This window comes from Lycium ferocissimum, chromosome 7, assembly GCF_029784015.1.
Source record: "Lycium ferocissimum isolate CSIRO_LF1 chromosome 7, AGI_CSIRO_Lferr_CH_V1, whole genome shotgun sequence".
Lineage (NCBI taxonomy): Eukaryota > Viridiplantae > Streptophyta > Magnoliopsida > Solanales > Solanaceae > Lycium > Lycium ferocissimum.
In genome coordinates, this window is record NC_081348.1 from 63229284 (window position 1) to 63249080 (window position 19797).

Consider the following 19797-nt stretch of genomic DNA (forward strand, 5'->3'; position numbering starts at 1 on the left):
CTCAATAAGGTGAATCAAAATATTTCCAAATAATTTCAGCACACATGAGATATCCTCGAGCCATCACTGATCGAGAGTAACTCAGCAAAGGTTCACATCCTAGCACTCCAGATAAATGTTGTTAAAACATTAAAATACCAAAGAATTACATAGAATTCCACAGAAAAAAGTAACATAGTTATTTCCATTTCATATACTACAGAATGCTGCACTTTACGCTAACTTAAAGCACATGACTATTTTACCAGGTGGGGTGCTATGTAATTTTCAATGGAATCCCGTACCCAAAAAAAAAAAAAAAAAAGGGCACTCAGGGAATAGTTCTTGGAGTTCGAACTGATAAAGGTTTAACCCCATGAATTGTTCTTGGTGCTCAAACTACACATTTCGAATTCTTGGATCAATTCTCAGAGTTCAAATTGCTAAATGTTCAAACTCTATTAAACGTTCCTGATTTTATTTTCATGTTAAGAAGTGACTAAAACATTGAACATTTTAAAATGGTGGCTAAAGCTTGATTAGCTGTCAAACAAGTAGTTATTTGCCAATTTCTCTCACATATTTATGTCGGATTTTGGATTTCAAAATAGTTTATCAAAACGAGGATAAAAATGCAGATAAAACTGGAGAAAAAATTGAATGTTATCATGTTAACCCAAACGCCCCGTCCTAAAACTTTGCCCGGATTTTGTTTCAAATATAAAATTTGGTTTCGATCAAATTATTTTGGAACTTCAGCATGCTTTAGTTACATCATTCATCTAAACCAAAAAAGGATTGTTGTTTGAAGAACATAGCCAAACACAACAAGCCATTCCAAAATCAGATGTAGTTAAGCTCAATTACAATCACTTGCCAAAACAAAGAAACCAAGAGCAAAGAATCATTACAATCAAATAGAGGCAGGGAAAAAACAATGCCTTGCTATCAAGATAGAAATAAAGAGAAGACAAGAAGGTGGTTTTAAAATGCCACACAACAATCAACCCTATTGCATATTCACTACTACAAAACCTATAAATACATCAGAGTATAATTACAACTTTTCCGGGGGAAATTATAGTAGTTTCTTAAGCTCCAGGAGCAGCTCGATCATCCGGTCCAGATAGCATAATCTGCAAATTAAAGTTACATAAGTTTTCTTTGATCAAACTGGATAACAGCTTTTCCCATACTTGTTTAATGATAAGTCTAGACTTATATTAAATGTTCTAGAGACAGACATTATGAGCTACTTATCCTAGAAGCAATACTATATGTAATGAGGCTATAGTATGTAGTAATATCTATTGCATATATAATAATCATCTGCAGCCAAAAAGAAGAGAGTCTAGACTTACATTGCAGTCATAGGCAAATCTTCTGGCCAGCATAATGGCAGCATTTCTTTCTCTCTCCGTTTCAAACGCCAATATAAAGGAGAGTCCCGTCTTTACTTGCCAAAATGCTGCCTGAGCTGCAGCATTCCCACCACCTCTGACGCCACATAACTAGGCAATTTTACAAATGAGTTAGGGAAAGAGCGTTAGACAGTAATTCAAATTTTCGTGCATAAATCCCTTCTGACTACAGACGTTTGCAAAACATAATAAGCCAAAAAATGCATGGTACTCTTTTGGCCTATTATTTGTACTACAAATTTGTGGGCAGTCCTATATCCCTTGCTAGTTATACAACATGATGGTATTGTTCTTTCTCTTATTCTATAAGCTCTCACAACACTATCTCTAAGATGAAATAACTAAACCCTGCATAACTCTAACCAGCAACCAAACCACCCCTTTAATTCATCTTCTTTAGCCCCAATTTGAGAAAATCCAAGTATTTCAAAGTTCTGATCAGCAATAACTGGCCACTCAGTTCAATCAAACCCAAGTATTTCAAAGTTTTGATCAGCAATAACTGGCCACTCAGTTCGATCAACACATAATGAAAGAAATGGCAAGGGAGTAGGAATCATCAATACCTGCATTGAAGTGGAATAGTATTCTTTTGCTACACTTGTCTTCCCTTTACAAAGTTTCATTCTCATCCTTCCAATGTGCAGTACATGGATAGTCTCTGATGTATGATCTGTTCCGTTCATCTGGACAACAACTACCTACAAACCCATAAAAACATGCATACAAGTAAGGAGTTGGAAAAAGACAAATGCAGCTATCATGTCAATAGACCAAGGTGGAACCGATCCGTCTTACTCTTATTCACATTTTCAGGTTTATGTTCTTTTAGAAATTGGAGAAAGTGTCGTCGAATTATGTTATTGCCTTATCTGAAAAATTAAACTATTAGAGGATGGACACTTCTATTTACTAGAGTTTATCTAAAACAACCCTTCATGTATGAGTCTGATTCTTTTCCTTGTATCAAAAACATGCAAATACTTTTTTTATAACAGGTAGGGGTGAAGTTGGACAATAGCACCACAGCCTGCTTTGATATCATTTTAAAATTCTTTGGAGTAATGTTGAAGTGGGCCCTCTTTGGAAGTCTTCACACGACCAGCGTACAACCATGTAAGACAATACACTCATGCATGCATAACTTCTTTTTGGTGCTCACATGTGACCTTTCATAAGAACTTTCATAAGAACTTACGAGTATCAGAATAGATTAACCATAAGTTGGCTCTAATACCAAAATTGAATTGCAAACCCCCCTCATATTAGAGATGAGACATATATTTATTAATTATGTTAAAATGTGCAAACATGATGTGTCGGTAAGGAGTACACAACTACAAGGCAGTAAGATGATTTAAATTGGTGAATTGAGAGTTACACGCGGCAACATACACGTAAAGACAATACAACTATATGGAACAATCAGAAGAGACAAAAAAAGAGGTAGGGAATTAATGAATAGAGAACTAAAGTTTGAGACTTTCCTAATAAAGAAGCAAAATTTAAAGGACTCGTACATTAAATTCAATGTCATGCCTTCGCACCAAAGCTTCAACATAGTTCCCCAAACCTGCAGCTGTTAAAGGAAAAATGTGCTAGTCATTATTAAGGTATGGAAATGAAGACCAATATCTAATTCAGACCAACAGAAGTTAATGTCGGTTAATAGTAAAATTAAACAGGACATGGAAAGCACTACGTTTCAGGAATCAAAACATACCTGGATCAATAGGACCAGCAGTCGTCACTGATGTTGTCTGGCCTTCATATGTGATCTCCGCTTGCAAGATTCGTCCAACATCAAATGGTTCTGGAGCATAAACAGTTTTTGTGGCTCCTGAATTAAGGATAGTTAAACACATGTCCAGAAGGGGAAACAAGTTAATACAACACATCAAATTGCAATGCCAAAGCATGACTCACTTAAAAAATGAGGAAGATAATTAATAGATAACCTTTATGCTAGATAGAAGAGCCATGAGCAGTTTAATGAAGCTAAAATATGAATATAAATTGCTCAAAGAAGAAAACCTATAATAAAGGCAGTAGGACAATTTCAACATGTACAGGGTCTCTAGTGTGAAGAAGGCTATTTGATAAGTTCTGTATGGGGACATTGGGGTGATTCAAAAAGAAACCTGTGACGAAATTCCCTTTATCGTAATTCATGCATTATCTGTGGTAGTTCATCAAAAAGTATCTCACATCAAAATATGTTAACAAGTACATATGAACAACTTTAAGTATAGTTAAAAAGACTATCAAAGAAATTTTAGTTGTAGAATTCAGAAATAAATAAATGCATCAAGAACAAAAGATGTGAAACATTTTAAAAAATTAGGCGCAGGTGAATTAGGCGGCAAGAAAGAGAAATATCAGTAAAGGGGTGAAACCAGCTGTTAATCCCATAGGCTCCTCCATGGGAACGAAATTTCCAATCAACACGGGATATAAATGCCTTTCTCGATCCAGATCCAAAGATTCCACAACAAACCAAATGCCTGACGGAATTTATCCCCCTTATCCAATTCTAATCACTGAATTGAACTTACGATACAAGATTTTATTTTTTTGTAAATGGTAAGTATTACTTACAAAAGAAGACCATTAAGTAACACTTTAAAAAAATTAGTGTTTTTTTATGGAAACATGTTAATAAAATTAGTTTGTCCATTTAGCAGCATAACCCATGTTATAGAACCCCAACCAAAAACCTTGTTGCTCGACTCTTCAAAATGCCGCCGGGTGCGTGTCAAATCCTCCAAAGGTAGTGCATTTTGGAAGGATCTGACATGGGTGCGACAACATTTTTGGAGAGTCTGAGCAATATAGCCAAAAACTGTTCAACCCCAATACTCATGTTAGATGTTTCAATATCTCAAGTATTTTCTATCCCAAAGCTTGCAGCCGAGAAGTATGACAATCTGTCAGTCACCACCAGGGACCAAGCAACAGGACCAAGACAAGACGAGCAAGAGAACATTAATCAAGCTGCATAACAAACAGGGCAATGTAGGAACTAACACTCAGATACCTGAAATAGGTTCTTGTTTTCCGCCTTCACACGCTAAGCGATACCACTGAATTGAACATTCTGATAGTTCTGAAGCAGCAAGAGAACAGGGCTGTATTTGCAAAAACGAACCCAGGGCTTCCGTGCCATCCAATTCATATAACTGCGATACAGTATCCTCACCCATCTTTCTTGCCAGCTGACAATAAAATGGTATATCAACACTATTTAGCCTGAGATTACAACTTTGCCTTTATAGCATAACTTGAACTATTATCAAAATCGTGTTAGAGAAAATTTTATGAAGGGACAATAAGAAATAGAGATTCTTTTTTGAGTTTGAGAAAGGTAACATAATAAGAACAAGAGACTCAAGTGACATTGTTTTGACTTCTTTCATTGACATTATTCTCATCAATGCCTTTGACTTCCAGTTTTTCTTAAAGAGGTATACTTTCATTTCAGTCAAGACCATATGCTCTTTCTCTAAGTTACAAGATCTCCAGACCCTAAGGGGTCGTTTGGTACGAAGGATAAACATAAATAGTCCTGGGATAAGAATTTAGCAATTCCTTATCCCTTGTTTGGTTAGTAATCATGGGATAAGTTATCCCAGGAGTAAAAATAGTGTTGGGCTATTTACCTGCCACAGAATAAGTTATCCCACATTAAGAAGAGACTCTTCTTTTAGAAATTATCCAATGTATAATACTTTTAGTCCAACATACCAAACAGTCAATAAAAAATAACTCCAGAATAACTAATCCCAGCATAACTTATCCCAACGTAATTAATCCCAGCATAACTTATCCCAGCGTAATTTATTTTTGAACCAAACGACCCCTAATTTTTTACGCTTTATCATGTGCATGTGATTCCCAAGATTACACAGCTAAATATCTTTAAGCATGTGTTACTGATAAGTTTATTACTTTATTTTATGTCTTATATGACAAATTAGTTGAAACAATATATCAATAACAAGTATATACATCAAAAGAGCAGAGACATATAACACCTTCTGGAAGCTGCAGTTGCAACAAAATCAAGTGAAAAACAATGCGAAAAAAGCAACAGCTTCCAAAGAGCAGCATAACAAAATTCAACTTACAAAAAGTTTCAAGATGCTATCCGAAGACTAAACATGATGATAATTCCCCAATATTTTGTTTTATTTTCCTGCCTCCAGATGCATGTCAGCACTTTACATCAATTTAATTGCTATCTGATTGCACATTGTTGCTTGTTTATACTCAAGTAGGAACTATCCGGGACCAAACAGTTACAGAGAAAAAAAGTTTCATTTAAAGCACATTTATCTTCATGCCATGGCAGTTGTCTTGGTTACATTTCCATAAATATATTCAAAAGATCGAATTACCAAGCTGCTGAAAAGATGAAACTGCGGATAGTTTCTAGAACCAACTAATTTTTTATTTTCTGTAATATACCAAAGGAAAAAGCTATTCATGATCCCCAAAGTATCCATAAAGACCAGATAGTATCAAAAGATACATGCATATACTTTTGAACTAGGTCTTGCTGATACCTCTTTCTGGAGCTGTATGGAATACTTGCACTTCTCTGCAAGCTGCACTCGCAATGCTTGAAGCTCATGCTCCATGTCCATGACCTGTCAGCAGAAGACTCATGTATTAGTTATGTTGAAAGTCGAGAATTTATTTGGTCACATGTTAGAATGTTCTAGATTATCCTACATGTTTAGGTTAACAGTATATGACAACATGTATTAGTAATGTCGAAAGTCGAGAATATATTTTGTTCATGTTAGAATGATCATACATGTTTAGGTTAATCGTATAGGACATATTCTTTCCAACACGTATTAGAAAGTCTAGAAATTATTTTGTTGCATGTTAGAATGGTTTACATCCTTTTCAGACATGATTTGATATGCTTTACTTGAGCCAAGGGTCTATTGAAAATAGACTCTATTGTAGGGTAAGGTTGCAATTACGCACCACCCTCTTAAAAAAAAAAAAAAATCTGTGGGATTACACTAGGTATGTTGTTGTTGTTCGAATGTTCTAGATCATACTCGAGCTTAGGTCTATGTTGCTCGAACGCTCCAAAAACAATCTGCCGTGCCCGTGTGGGATCCTCCAAAAATGCGCTACTCTCGGAGGATCCAACACGCACCCGACATCATTTTTGGAGAATCCGAGCAACACCGGTTTAGGTTAATCGTAATATAGTATAGGATATATTTTTCCAATGTTCATAATTATGAATCTTGGTAGTTTTTTATTTTATTTTTTATGACATGGAACCCCAAAACTGACCTTTTGGGTGCGCACAAGTTGGATCCTCCAAAAATGCAAACCACTCTTGGAGGTTCAACCCGCACTAGGCAAGCCCCGTCGTAATATAGAAAAAGGATATTTTTTGTCGTAGGAATTATGAATCTTGGTATTTTGGTCATTTTCCTTAATTTAATTACTGTCCTTGTTTCATATTAGTCAAAACTTACCTTATTTTTGTAACCTATACTCCAACACGGAATAAAACCTCATCCATGCTTTGGTCAATCAGAAAAACTACTAACTCACACCTAAGCAATCTAAGGAAGTTTTCAGTTATACTTAGATGAGTCTTTTGTGCTTTTGCTTCCTCTGGTACCAGCGAACTTGGTTTTTAGCCCTATCAATTTCTAGAAGTAGTACACTTGGCCTTCAAGTAAATAGTTCATGCTTTCTCAAATAAATAAATAAATAAATAAGTTACATGTTGAAAGTACCACATTTATCTCAACCACAACATCATTTGGAAGTCTTTTAAGTATCTTTGGCTGGTTTCTTTTGAATTTGGATAACATGAAGACTAAGCTTCAGATAGCAGAGGCTAAAATATGATGATGCGTTATCATGGGGACCAAAAGCAAAAAAAGTTCTTTATAAGTTATGATTAAGGTTTTTTCCCATTTGTTTAATAAAACTTTGTTACTTGATTAAAAATAAGTCATATTAAGGATCTGTACAAGGTCACTTCATAATGCTAAGAATTCCCGTTTACATATATACATCTGTCGGCCTGCACATGTAGCATAAGCAGGTATACAATCAAGACTAAATAATATAACCAAATAGAGAAACACATGTAGCATAAGCAGATATACAACCAAGATTAAATAATATAACCAAATAAAGAAGATTAAATAAAAATTGACGAAATCTTAAAAGGAATTAATGCAACAGCACAGTAGAAAAAGTCATATGCAGATACCTTACTAGGTTGATGTAGCATTTTGATTCGCCTTGCCTCATGAACTTCCTTCATTAATTCCTCCATGTCCTAAAATCCAGCAAATATATTAGGTTAGCATGATACAGAGAGAAAAAGTTGCGGGCTAAAACAAGCTGCTAATATTAAAGATTTAAATAAACCAAAAATAAATGTGGAATAGAACAATGTACAAATAATAAGTCACATTTATTGTATCAAAAAACTTTTGCATAAGAATATTTGTGCAAAAATATCGAAGAAACGACCAAAATTTCACTTCCGCACCAACAATCCTAATAGAGTGAGAGCAGCAGGCGGAAGAGAGAACATCCAAAAATGAAGAAACAGTACGTCATGATATTGATTTCCACAAATCGTGGATACACCGTTAAAGAACCAAAAGGCTTATAAGAATAAAGCATGAAGAAAATACGGACTAGGGAGAGAAAAGTTACTCAAGACAGAACTAAAAACATCAATTAACAAAATATGAAAGTAGAGAAGTAAGAATTCCACCACATTAAACACAAATGGACAATGCTAAGAAAACCTGCTTTCCTGAGGCCCCGGACTTCCGCTCATACTCCTGAAGAGCCTCTTCCACTCTCTGGACAGCTGCTCTAGCATTCTCATTTTCAGCCCTCGCATAAGCTCTTTCTTCCTCAACAAGTTTCTTAGCATCTTCAGAAGCCTGTGAACAAATTGTGTCTGTGATCAGAATCAAAATGAGAGTAACAACGAAAAATAGTGACAAGACAGCTGAAAAGTGAGAAATATGGGATGTATTAGCACTTTGATCAGATATAAAAAGAGAAAGAGAAAGTGGTATGACTCCGAGCCTACAGATTGAATTTGTGGGATAGCTCAATAAATTAAACTACAACACAAACCCACCCCATAGTTCATTTTCAGCCTCAACATTACAATCAATGGCCATTTGGTTGGTTATGAATGTTACAAGAGTAGAAGCCGCCTGTACAAAGGAGACACCTCTCACTTGCTATTCAACTTGATCGTGCAATAACTGAATAGTTTACAATCAAATAGCTGTGTAGATAATCTGTTGAGGATCAGCCAACCATAACAGGTCTAAGAGGGCGTGTTAAAAATAGTTAATCAAACCAACCAAATGGCTAGCCTATAATTATTGACTTATCGTAAAATAAATAAATGTTCTAACACCCACAATCGACTTACAGTTTAATGTACCAAACTATGGAAATGCACATTGCTTTGTCAAATCTCAAAATCAGGAAGTTACATAATTTAAGTCATGGAAGATTTAAGCAAATATATTTGTACTTTTAACATAAATAACTTGTTAAATTGTGTGAACTGTCTCATCTAAAAACATAAACAGTTAAAAATTAGCCACTTCTATTTATCTATATTCGATTTGCACCCCATCATATACCGGCCTTTTCTTTAACTTGGGTCAATTACACGGAAATATTTATTGACAGTGGCAGCCAGAATGGAATTCAAGACCTCTGGTACCATCTTAATATATGTAAACCGCCTCACTAAAGGTTAAGTTGTTAGAAAAGGGACACTTTGTATTCAATTTACATTTATAACAAACTTATCAATGCGATTACAACAATAGACCATCAATTGGAGTAATTACTTAACAAGCTGACTAATCAAAGAAAATTTACCTAAAGAAGCACAAGGGAGTTTCACATCATAGTTTAAATCCAAACACAAAAATCTAACAGGGACAACTCATAAGGACGAAAACAGTCTCAAGTTATTCCTAGAAATTGCTTCTAGATTTAGCACCCAAGGATGTGGCCTAGTGGTCAATGAATTGGCTGTATCTTTAGTGACTAGGGTCCGAATCCCAGCGAAACAAAAAATACAAGGTGATTTCTTTCTTCCCAACTGCATATGCATGGATCGGCGGAATTACCCGGTACTTGTGCTAGTGGGAGGTAGCAGATACTCGGTGGAATAGTAGAGGTGTGCACAAGCTGGACCTGACACGACCATTGTCAAAAAAATATTGCTTCTAGACCATGAAATCTGAAATATCCAAATTTAATGAATCTAGGCACATACTCTTTTGACATTCTAATAACTACTTTCTAAATAGAACACTCTTATTAAACATCTATAATCTAACATCCCATTTATTGTTCTCAAACTTGATCTTGTATCGCTGATGTATCCATATAGACGATACAAAAGAAGGAACTATAGAATACAGATACATAAATAAACCAATTTTACTCTTTTTTTATGACTGAAAAATCTGCATGGGTCCAAAGGTCAACCACAACCTTTGAAACTCGGGGACAATGAGACCGCCACCCACCCTAGAGAAGCTTGCTAGCAGTTTTAAAAGCATAAACTACTTAGTAAGAGCAATTTCCTTAGTATTTATTTTGGACTATGCTAAGAAAAATATTCGATGTAATACCTATAAGTGTCGGAATCAATCAAATTGCTGATTTAATCATACAGAGCAATAATGAGAATAGATAACATGTGACTTGTGAGTAACAGCTGATGGGCATCCAGACCGTTGACAAAAGCACAAGAAGACTATGATTTTGGTAATTACTTGACCACCTACAACACTGAAAACATGCTACGAACCAAAATTGAACATTTCGGCCACATGCAAGCGAAATTTAAAATTGTTAAACTTATAATCGAGCTTCCAGGCCAATGAATAAATCCAAATAACAAGGCATATCAAAGAGACTTAGGCAACTAGGGAATGCGAATTATAAAATCTGTTAAGTCAACAAGGAAGAAATATGTTCTCTTATATGCTCTCAGGAGCCATATATCTTTTGAAAATCATTTTGTCGTATCAACATCCATATGCAGAAATTAGACTCAACCGGAAAAAAAGTGTAAACATTTCTTTGCACTTATGTCCATATTCATGTTGCACCGGTAACTAGACTCAGATAGAAAATTGCGTAAACACTGAAGAAATTTTATATGAGCATATAGCTCAAGAATCTCCTCTAAGATAATACAGCACTACTTTTCTTATTAATCATGCCATTTACCAGAAAATTTTCTGCACTAACAGACAGAATAAGCATCCTACAATCAAGTAAGTAAATCGACTCGGCAAAGTTCTATTCAGAGTCCATAATAGAAAGAAAAACACAAGACCACTTCTTAACACATACTCCCTCCGTTTCAATTTATGCGAACCTATTTGACTGGGCACGGAGTTTAAGAAAAAAAAGAAGACTTTTGAACTTGTGGTGTAAAATGAGGCGCATATATTTTGTATGGTTGTAAATCATTGCATAAAGGTAAATTGTTTACAAATATGGAAATGGGTCCTTCTTTGTGGCACGGACTAAAAAGGAAATAGGTTCACATAAATTGAAACGGAGGGAGTACTATATTTTACCTGCTTCAGAAACGTTGCAAGCTTTTTCACTTCGGTCTTTTCCTGAATCAGTTCTCCTTCCCTTTGACTTAATTGTACTGCTAAAGCTTCAACCTGTGAAAAATTCAACATAACAAAAATATACTGCTAAGATGTTGGCAAAATAAGAAATCTTCAACAGCAACTACCGTCATATACAGGAGATTCTTCACATGCAGTTATTTTAAGAGAGATGCATGCAGCATAAAAGCACAAGAAGATGCATGTAGCACCGCAGTAGAAGGACAATTTTCCACAAGAAGCAGTATACCATTTTTTTAATCAAAGCTCTCCTTACATTGAGCCCAACCTTGAAAAGGATTGAGCTGTAAAGTATGACGCAGCAAATTTCTGATAGTTAAAGTCTATAGGCACTTCTCACAACCGTAGAAAAAACGCGTTTATACTTAATAAAGGGTCTTGAGATTATCTGAACTAGTCAACCACTTCAGTTATTTCATGTTTCTATTAACCGCACCTTCCAAATTTAGATTCTATTATAGTGCATGAAGCCTCTAAAAGATCTTTTCCAATGACTAATCACTCTGATTTGAAAAGTTAAAGATTATTATTTGGTTTTTTAGTTGGACCGACAATTTAGTGGGAAAATCCTGTCCATGAAAATTTCAGGTGATATCTAATAAAACCCAAGCTTAACATCCAAGAAATGCACACGCTTAGTCCAAGCAAGTCAAATTCTTTCTAAACACAGAGCCTTAGCTCACACGTATTTCTCTCTGCTTCTCCAGCCAAATTTAGAGTCCAGAGTGATAAAAGTCCCTGCAAAACCAAGGCCAGCATATATGGAAGCATGGTACAGGTTTGCTCTGGTGTTATACATAGTAATGACAGTATTCATTCGCATATATACTTTTTTCGGTACATAATATTATGTCTGATAATTCTAAATGTTACAGGACGAGAGCACAGCAAGTTTGCTGCATGCATAACATTAGAAAGTAGGTTTTCAGATTTTTTTCCTTGCAGGAATATTCAACTTGCAATAACCATATCACTCAAGAAGGGCATACTGAACTAGAAAAAGAAAGCATGTAAAGGACATAAAATCTAACCATAGCAATAGCTTCCTCGACGTCATCCTTGTTTTTCCCCGCTACACGTCCTCTCAAAGCTTCAAGAGCATCTCTGAGCTTCTTTAACAGCACATGCTTCTCTAGTGAAGCTGCATCTTTCATTCTTGCCTGGAGTCCACATATAAGATACTTTTTTATTACCATAGAGCCTTTAAACAACCTCTCTACCTTTACAAGGTAGGGATAAGGTCTGTGTACACTCTACCCTCCCCAGACCCCACCTGGTGGGATTATATTGGGTGGTTGTTGTTGTTGTTGTTGTTGTTGTAGAGCCTTTAAGGCTGTTCAATAAAAGCATCCCCTGTCCCTTGAAAAGAATAGTGTCTTGCATGGAGTAAAGGATGTAACACATTAAAGCTAGAGGTTATGTATCAAAATTCACTTCTTTATGACAAACTCAGCATTACCAGCGGAAAGTTGGCTAAAAATGGAATACATTCCATGTTCCTGTCTTATCCCTTCAATTTTAGTACTACAGTAGTTTTTGTTACTTTGGTTATCTTTTCTGTTAGTACTTTTGTTTTCTTCAATGTTTTCACCCTAGCTTTTTTACTATTGTATTTTTCAACCCTATTTTGAAAAACATTTTTCTTGAGCCGAGGGTATATGGGAAACAGCCTCTCTACACCCCCCACCCCCCAACAAAAGTAGGGATAAGGTCTGCGTACACCCCCACTCTCCCTAGACCCCAGTTGTGGCACCACACTGGGTATATTTTCGTTGTTAGGTTATCACAGGGTTGATTGGTTAAAATGCAACTTCTGAGTGAGGACTATAGAACTACCCATTCAAGAGAAGTAGAATTATCAACTCATAATTAAGGCCGTACCTCGTCAGACAACTTGGCAGCGGCAGCCAGACCCTTTTCAAATTTACTGGCTAGATCGCGAACAGAGAGCCGTTTTTGCTGTTCTAATAACTGGGCAGTTTCTCGAGCAACCACCTCTTTCATTGTAAGTGCCTTAGAATCCTGCTTGACCTCCACAATCTGATTGTTAGGTCCAATTTTGTAATTTGGAAAGCGACTAGATGGGAAAATCACATCTGCTGATACAGGAGGAACAGCATCCCTTTGCATTGTATCTCCAAAATCACGGGTTACCCTTGTCATAACTCCAAATTATCTACACCAGAAAGCTCCAAATCAATTAATCATAATTTACCAAAAGCAATGATATATAGTCTATTTACCTTAAAACTCACACAACCAAAAAAAAAAAAAAATCTGCACTGTCAACCATAACTTTTACACCTAAAGATCATGGAGGTCACTATCCACCAAACAGAAAATTACCCACATTACCAAATTAATCCAAATTTAGAGAGTGAAAATCAAGACTTTGGACCTAAAACAAGAAACTAACAGCCTAAAGATAACAACTTTATAACAGCCCATGGCTAAAAATCAAGTCTTTTTTCACCTAAAGATGATGGAGATTACAATCTACCAAACAGAAAATTACTTGCATTACCAAATAAATCCAAATTTAGAGAGTAAAAATCAAGTCTTTGGACCTAAAACTAGAAACTAACAGCCTAAAGATAACAACTTTATAACAGTCCATGGCTAAAACGACAGAATCCCTGAAATTATTGACCAAAAAATCAAAATCCAAAAATTGACAATCATAAGCCCCATACCCAAGTCAACTAATTAACATAGGAATCCAAAAATAGCAAGAAAAATATTACAAATTCCAAGTATGGAAAGTGGTCAATAGGGGCAAGAAGTTGATACCCTAAACTCTATACTATTCTCCAGAAAAGAGAGAAACAGAACAACAAATACAATAAAGTACAGTAATAACAGATAACAAAAAATAAAAATAATAAAAAAGCACAAAGTTTGCACATACTCACATATTATACAAAAATATGGTGAAAGCAAAGAGATATATAAGTTAAACAGAAGTTTTGGGTCCTCTAAAAAAGTTGGAAAAATTGGATTATTGTAAAATTGGTTATAGCATGAAGAGTCAAGTGTTGATGATGTTTTTTCAGACAAAAAAATGTGAAGAGAGAGAGTTTATATGGTCTTTGAATGCTTTCTATAAAGTTAAGGAAAAAAAAAAAAAAAAAAGGGCACCCCTACGCCACGCCAAATTGGGGGTGGGGGTGGGTGGAGTGGGGCTTGTGGCGTGAAGGGCTCTGTTTTCTAGGCATTTGCATATACAGTACATGTGTAAGTATCTTTATATGTGTATTTGTTTGGTAGCTACTTCAAAAGGGCATTAAACGTGTAGTGGCAAGCAGTTGAAGCAACTATCTAATGTGTTTTTGTTGTTACTAAACAATGTAGGCGTTTGGCAATGAATCAAATATTTTTCACTTTATTTAGAATTTTAAAATTCGAGTTGAAGTTGAATTTGTGTTGGTTATAATTTTTGCAGAGAATATTTGATCGTTTGAAAGTATTGAAAGTGAAAAAAGTAAAAATAAGGTTTGAGGTGTTTTAAATTCAATACTGGCTTGGGTGTATTTGAATTTTTAAATAACGTGCTGATTTCGAAATAAAGCCAAAAAAAATAGAAAAAAAGTAAAAAATTCTCATGGCCAAACGGGTCCATAGGTTAAATTCTCCCCTAAATAATCATATATTTTTCTCTAAATTATCATTACTTTGCGAGTTTCATAATCACAGAATCTCCCTAAATATCATGAACGCTATTTTCATCTCACAAGTCTCTCAGCAAGTCATGTCAAACATTTTGCAACATATTTAATCTTAATCTAAAGGGAGTTTTAATCCAGTAATAGAAGGAAGATCCAATATTTTAAGTATGAAACTCGCAAAATAATGATAATTTAGGGGGATTTTCACCCAGTTAACTCTTATGTTCATTATGTACCAATCTTTTGATAGCTTATTTGGCTTTCTAGAAGTGAGTAAATTATTATTGAGTAAGTTCTTTTTATGTGCTCTAACATTTTGAATGGAAAATCAGGAACTTGTAGTATATATGTATATTTGAATCATTAAATCTAAAATTAAAAGACGACCAGAAACTATTTGGGTGAAAATCATTCACATCCGTCAATTTTTCTTTGAAAATCGAACTTTCCTCCTCAACTTTAAACAATAGACATTATCCCCCCTCTATCCTTATTATCTTTTTAAATGCCTATTTTGCCCTTACATTATCAACCTTTATTTTAATTTTTTTTTACTTCGTTAAAATCATGATATTCTTGGTTTTTTAATTTATATAACAAATTTTTTGTAAATAAATAAATATATATATATATATATATATATATTATTTTGTAGACGAAAAAAGAAAAGTGAGAAGTGCCGATTGAGAATATAAATTAAGGACATTCTATAATGAAAAAATAAGCAGAATAAAAAAATGAACAACAAACAAAATCTAATATCTATTTATACAAGTGAAAACGACAGGTAATAATAACTCTATAAACATATTTCAATACCAGTAATACAAAAATAATTAATAAAATAGAGGTATATTTTACAATAAATTCCTAAAAAAACTTTCTATTAATATTGTCAATGAATTTAAATTATAATTTAGAAAATATTTCATTAGTAACAACCAAAACTCGTTTACCTATGTAAACAATAGAGAATAAGAGAGAAGGGAAACTTAAACATACGCACACATCCATGTTCATACATATATACATACTTAATGCAAATAATATATTAAAATGACAATAATAAAAAAAAATAGCATTATTAGATGTTGTGACAAATTCATAAAAGGGATATCTTACTTATAACGTTAATGAACTTCGATAAAGTCTATAAGCACCTTGGTTAAAAAATAATTATCATATATTGTTGCGATCCAAATCACGGGTCATGATGGCAACTACACTCTCCCCTAGTAGGCGAACCATTCCCAAAATCATTACCTTCTTCAAGACATTAAAAATGCGGAAACACAATAATGTAAAACAATCCGACAGTTTAAGCAGTGGAAACAAGCGGAAGAAATACTCTTATTATAAAATTCCCTAGAACCTGGTCTAGACTTGTACAAGAGCTATTAAGGAATATACAATTTGAAATATAATACAAACTTAAATGAATACGCTTCTGTCTAAAGATAAGAAATAACATAAGTTATAGATGAAATGCTGGGCTACCGGATCCTCTAATAGCTCACCTAATGTCTCTGTTGACAGCCTCGGAAACAATGCGACACTCGAACTTACTTGGAAACAACTACACACCCGCAAGGTGTATAACGAGTAGTATATGAGCACAACTGAAAGGCTCGTAGGTATCATAGGCCGACAACGATTAGTAACGCATATAAATGAGCAGAAATAAACAGATAGATCAGATACGCAATCAAGTACAATAACTAAACATGTACAGATAATAGTTCACAATAATTACAACACCGTATCTCAATATTCTCATATCATAGACCTAGGTGAAATCTCTAATCCTCAATCTGTCAAGTTTCCAGTAAAAGGACCTTGAAATCAAACACCAAATCGAAGAAGTCACAAACAATTCCAGTCAAACAATCAACCAAGATTTCCATGAGAAAATATACAATGCATTGATGTGGAAAGCAATACAAATGGGATGCAATGCAATGCAGTAATATGCAAATGCTATGCAGTGCCCCTCCCCCCCTCTCTCCTCTCCGTACCTATACACGCATGCTAAGGGCAAAACCTCATTGTCATGACCCATGGGGGACGCGCAAATTTCATGGACTCACACAGAAATATCCACTAGGGCTCACATAGAAAATCGCCGCTCGGGGACCGCGCGGAATGCAGGTATCCGCTGGGGCTTACACCAGGAAAACCCCAGCTGGGTTCACATAGAATACCAATATTCACTAGGGCTTACACAGAAAATTGCCACTAGGGTTCGTGCAGAATTCCTTTGTTACCTTTGCCACTTAGGCCCACAGAGAATATCGTTGTTTCCATAGTAACCATTGATGTATATGAATGGATGATATGTAAATGCTTGGATAAGTCAACAACAACTCAAATTATGGAAACAATCATTTCCCAATTAGAACAAATCACCTATGGAATATGATCTGAGATGCAATGTTATGTATGGAATCCACCTCAAGTGCACCACATATCATAGGATCAACAGATACTTGCCATAAAATGCATATTGAACTCAAATCTTTAATATTTTCCTCCATTTCCATGAGCCAAGTGAGGTATAACAACACATATCATAAAATCAAATAATGAATGCCAAGATACTTAACACAACTCAATTCATTAATATCGGCCTTCCATTACCATGAGATGGATGAGAATCAAATGAGAAACAAATCAAGCAACCATCACAACTTGTTAGCAAATATGGAGACATGCCCACTTGGCAAAATAGGCAATACGACCTAGTGGATTCACCTCCACTTTCCTTGTACTCGAAGGCCTATCATGCTTTCCTCGTCAATAACTATGTAACAACCCATTAGGTCATTATGTGCTTTTGATCATTTTACCCTTATTGACCAAATTTTTGAGATTATAAGCGATTCAAATGAAAAGTGAAGGATTTAGAATCCTTAAGTGAAAGCGTTTGACCGATAGTTGACTTTTAGATAAACGGGCCTTTTTTAGAATTCCGTCAATTCCGTGAGGTCCGGAGGGTTGATTATGACTTGGTGGGGTGGTTGGTTTGGTTCCCGAGGCGTTTAGTTGCATTTTGGGTACTTGGTTGGAAACTTAATTTTATTCGTTTGGAGGTTGACTTGGCAAATTAGACCTCCGTTGGGAATTTTGAGCCACGGGTAAGTTCGTAGTGTGTTTTTACGTGTGTTTTCATATCTAGTTTGTGTACAGGAGGCCTTGAATTGATGTCGAGATTTTGGAATTGACTTGTGAAAAAATAGATTTTCTGGTTTCTAGCGTGACCACTATGGCGGGATTAGTGCCTCCACAGCGGGACCGCCATGGCAAGGGCCTAGGTTTAATGATTTTCTGCCATGGCAGATGGTTTGACCGCCACGGCGATCCTTGTGACAGCCGCGGCGGATCGACGGGACCAGATTCTCATTTGATCTTCCTAAGTTCGAATCATTAGTCCAAAACTCCCAAAACCTAATTCCAAGAGCTAGGAGAGGCGATTCTTGAAGATATTGGGGGAAATCATCTTTGGGGTAAGTTTCAATCTACTATCTTGCTTTACTACCTTTCTTCTCTGAGATTCCATGGTGATTTAAGGTACTAGAATGATGGGTGATGAGACTGACAGGCTTCTAATCATGAACTTTTTTTATAAATTGATTATTGTTGATTAACCTACTTTTATATCATCTATAAGTGTAGATTAACACAACCTAGGATTGAATTGCTCTTAAATTCAAGAATCTAATAATGAGACTTAGGGTTTCACCCAAATTGGGGTTTTTGACTAATTAATGAAATTGAAGGATCTAATGTGAATAGAAACCCATATAATTAAGGATTATGATTGTTGGGACTATAGGTAGGGTAATTTCACCCTTAATTTTTTATTTTACCCGTATGGATCGTTAGGAGTATTTTGGGAATTTTGGGCTTTTTCCTAAATGGTTTCTTCTTCCAATTAGTTGTTTTATTGCTTGCTTAGCATTATTATTTGTTAGACTTTGAGCGTTCCGAGGCACCGTGTAAGGGGAAGGCTCTGTTAGAGTAGTTCGTGCTCCAGTTCTGTAGGTAGGTTACGATTTACTTGAGTTAGACTTTAATTAGTGAAATGTATATATAGTAGAATTGACAGGAGAAAGCATGATTAGATCTTCAGATATGACGTCTGGTTAGATATTACCTTGGTTGGTATGACTTCTGATTATGTGGGCTTGTCGTTGTTACTTTATGTATTGAACCATGAGGTGTATTTGTTGTTTTTGGGAGGAAATGGTGGATATATACTCTTCGTGTTGTTTGAGATAGTTTGTAAGATTAATACTACTGTTGCGCTGATTTATCTGAGTCTTGTTATGCCTTATGACATTGTGACTTGTACTTCATTAGCATATGATTTCATGGATTGATCATGCTTACTTGTGAGTTGGTGCTTCATATTGGGGTTTTGGGCTAGAACCATATCTTCAGACTTATTTTGTGTATATATATATATATAAGACACATTTGACAGGGGGTGAAGATATGGCCTATTTGTGAACTCGTGATCCGAGGTCTGTTCCGGAGCGAGTGGTATATGGACACCATGAGTCCCCCGCGGGTCATGACTATCGTGCGAACAAGGCCTTTAGCATGTTTGTATAGTTGAGGTACTTATCATTGCTTGCATTGCATTGGACATCACCTCATTCCTATGATTTGAGTTGTTTGATTGTTGTTTTTGTTCCTATCTGTCTATCTTGTTGATTTTATAAATGTATGCATGAGCTAATCTTAGTCGGCCTATGATAACTATCGGTACATAGTGTTTGTATTGATATTACCTTGTTGCACCCTTTTTGGTAGTGTTGCGTACCGGAATAGTGTACAGACCTCGCGTCCTGGCAGGGGCTGCTTTCGAGCAAATCGAGGTGAGCTCTATCCGGACATGCGCACGGAGATCTCTCTTATTTATGTTTATTCCATTCTAGGCATCGTTATTACATTTTAGAGACATTTATGTATTCTTCGACGATATATTTGGTTAGAGTCCCGGGACGGCCCACTTTTTTTTGTTCTTGG

The 19797-nt window shown here is 35.5% G+C and overlaps 1 protein-coding gene across 3 annotated transcripts; it reads right to left on the bottom strand.

Annotated features, from left to right (window-relative positions):
• Positions 1-794: 794 nt before the first annotated feature.
• Positions 795-14213, bottom strand: LOC132061808 (stomatal closure-related actin-binding protein 1). Of its 3 annotated transcripts, none has more exons than XM_059454454.1 (13): positions 14010-14213; positions 12983-13277; positions 12133-12261; positions 11042-11134; positions 8210-8350; positions 7660-7728; positions 5966-6049; positions 4438-4615; positions 3124-3240; positions 2921-2979; positions 1967-2101; positions 1341-1490; positions 795-1115 (listed from the first exon to the last, which is right to left on the bottom strand). In XM_059454454.1, the coding sequence occupies exons 2-13, from the start codon at positions 13262-13264 to the stop codon at positions 1071-1073; spliced, it is 1482 nt and encodes a 493-aa protein (XP_059310437.1). In that variant the 5' UTR covers positions 13265-13277; positions 14010-14213; the 3' UTR covers positions 795-1070. The 3 variants fall into 3 exon arrangements, with proteins under 3 accessions (XP_059310437.1, XP_059310436.1, XP_059310438.1); XM_059454453.1 differs by having other exon boundaries at positions 14014-14212; XM_059454455.1 differs by lacking the exon at positions 14010-14213 and adding an exon at positions 13892-13958.
• Between the last annotated feature and the right edge of the window lie 5584 nt (positions 14214-19797).

Excerpts from the sequence above, each read along its gene's own strand:
- LOC132061808 (XM_059454454.1), bottom strand. The coding sequence starts at position 13,264 with ATGACAAGGGTAACCCGTGATTTTGGAGATACAATGCAAAGGGATGCT. Across the intron at positions 8,351-11,041 it reads TTGCAACGTTTCTGAAGCAG|GCTTCTGAAGATGCTAAGAA; the intron begins GTAAAATATAGT and ends ATTTGTTCACAG. Across the intron at positions 1,116-1,340 it reads GATTTGCCTATGACTGCAAT|ATTATGCTATCTGGACCGGA; the intron begins GTAAGTCTAGAC and ends TTTAATTTGCAG.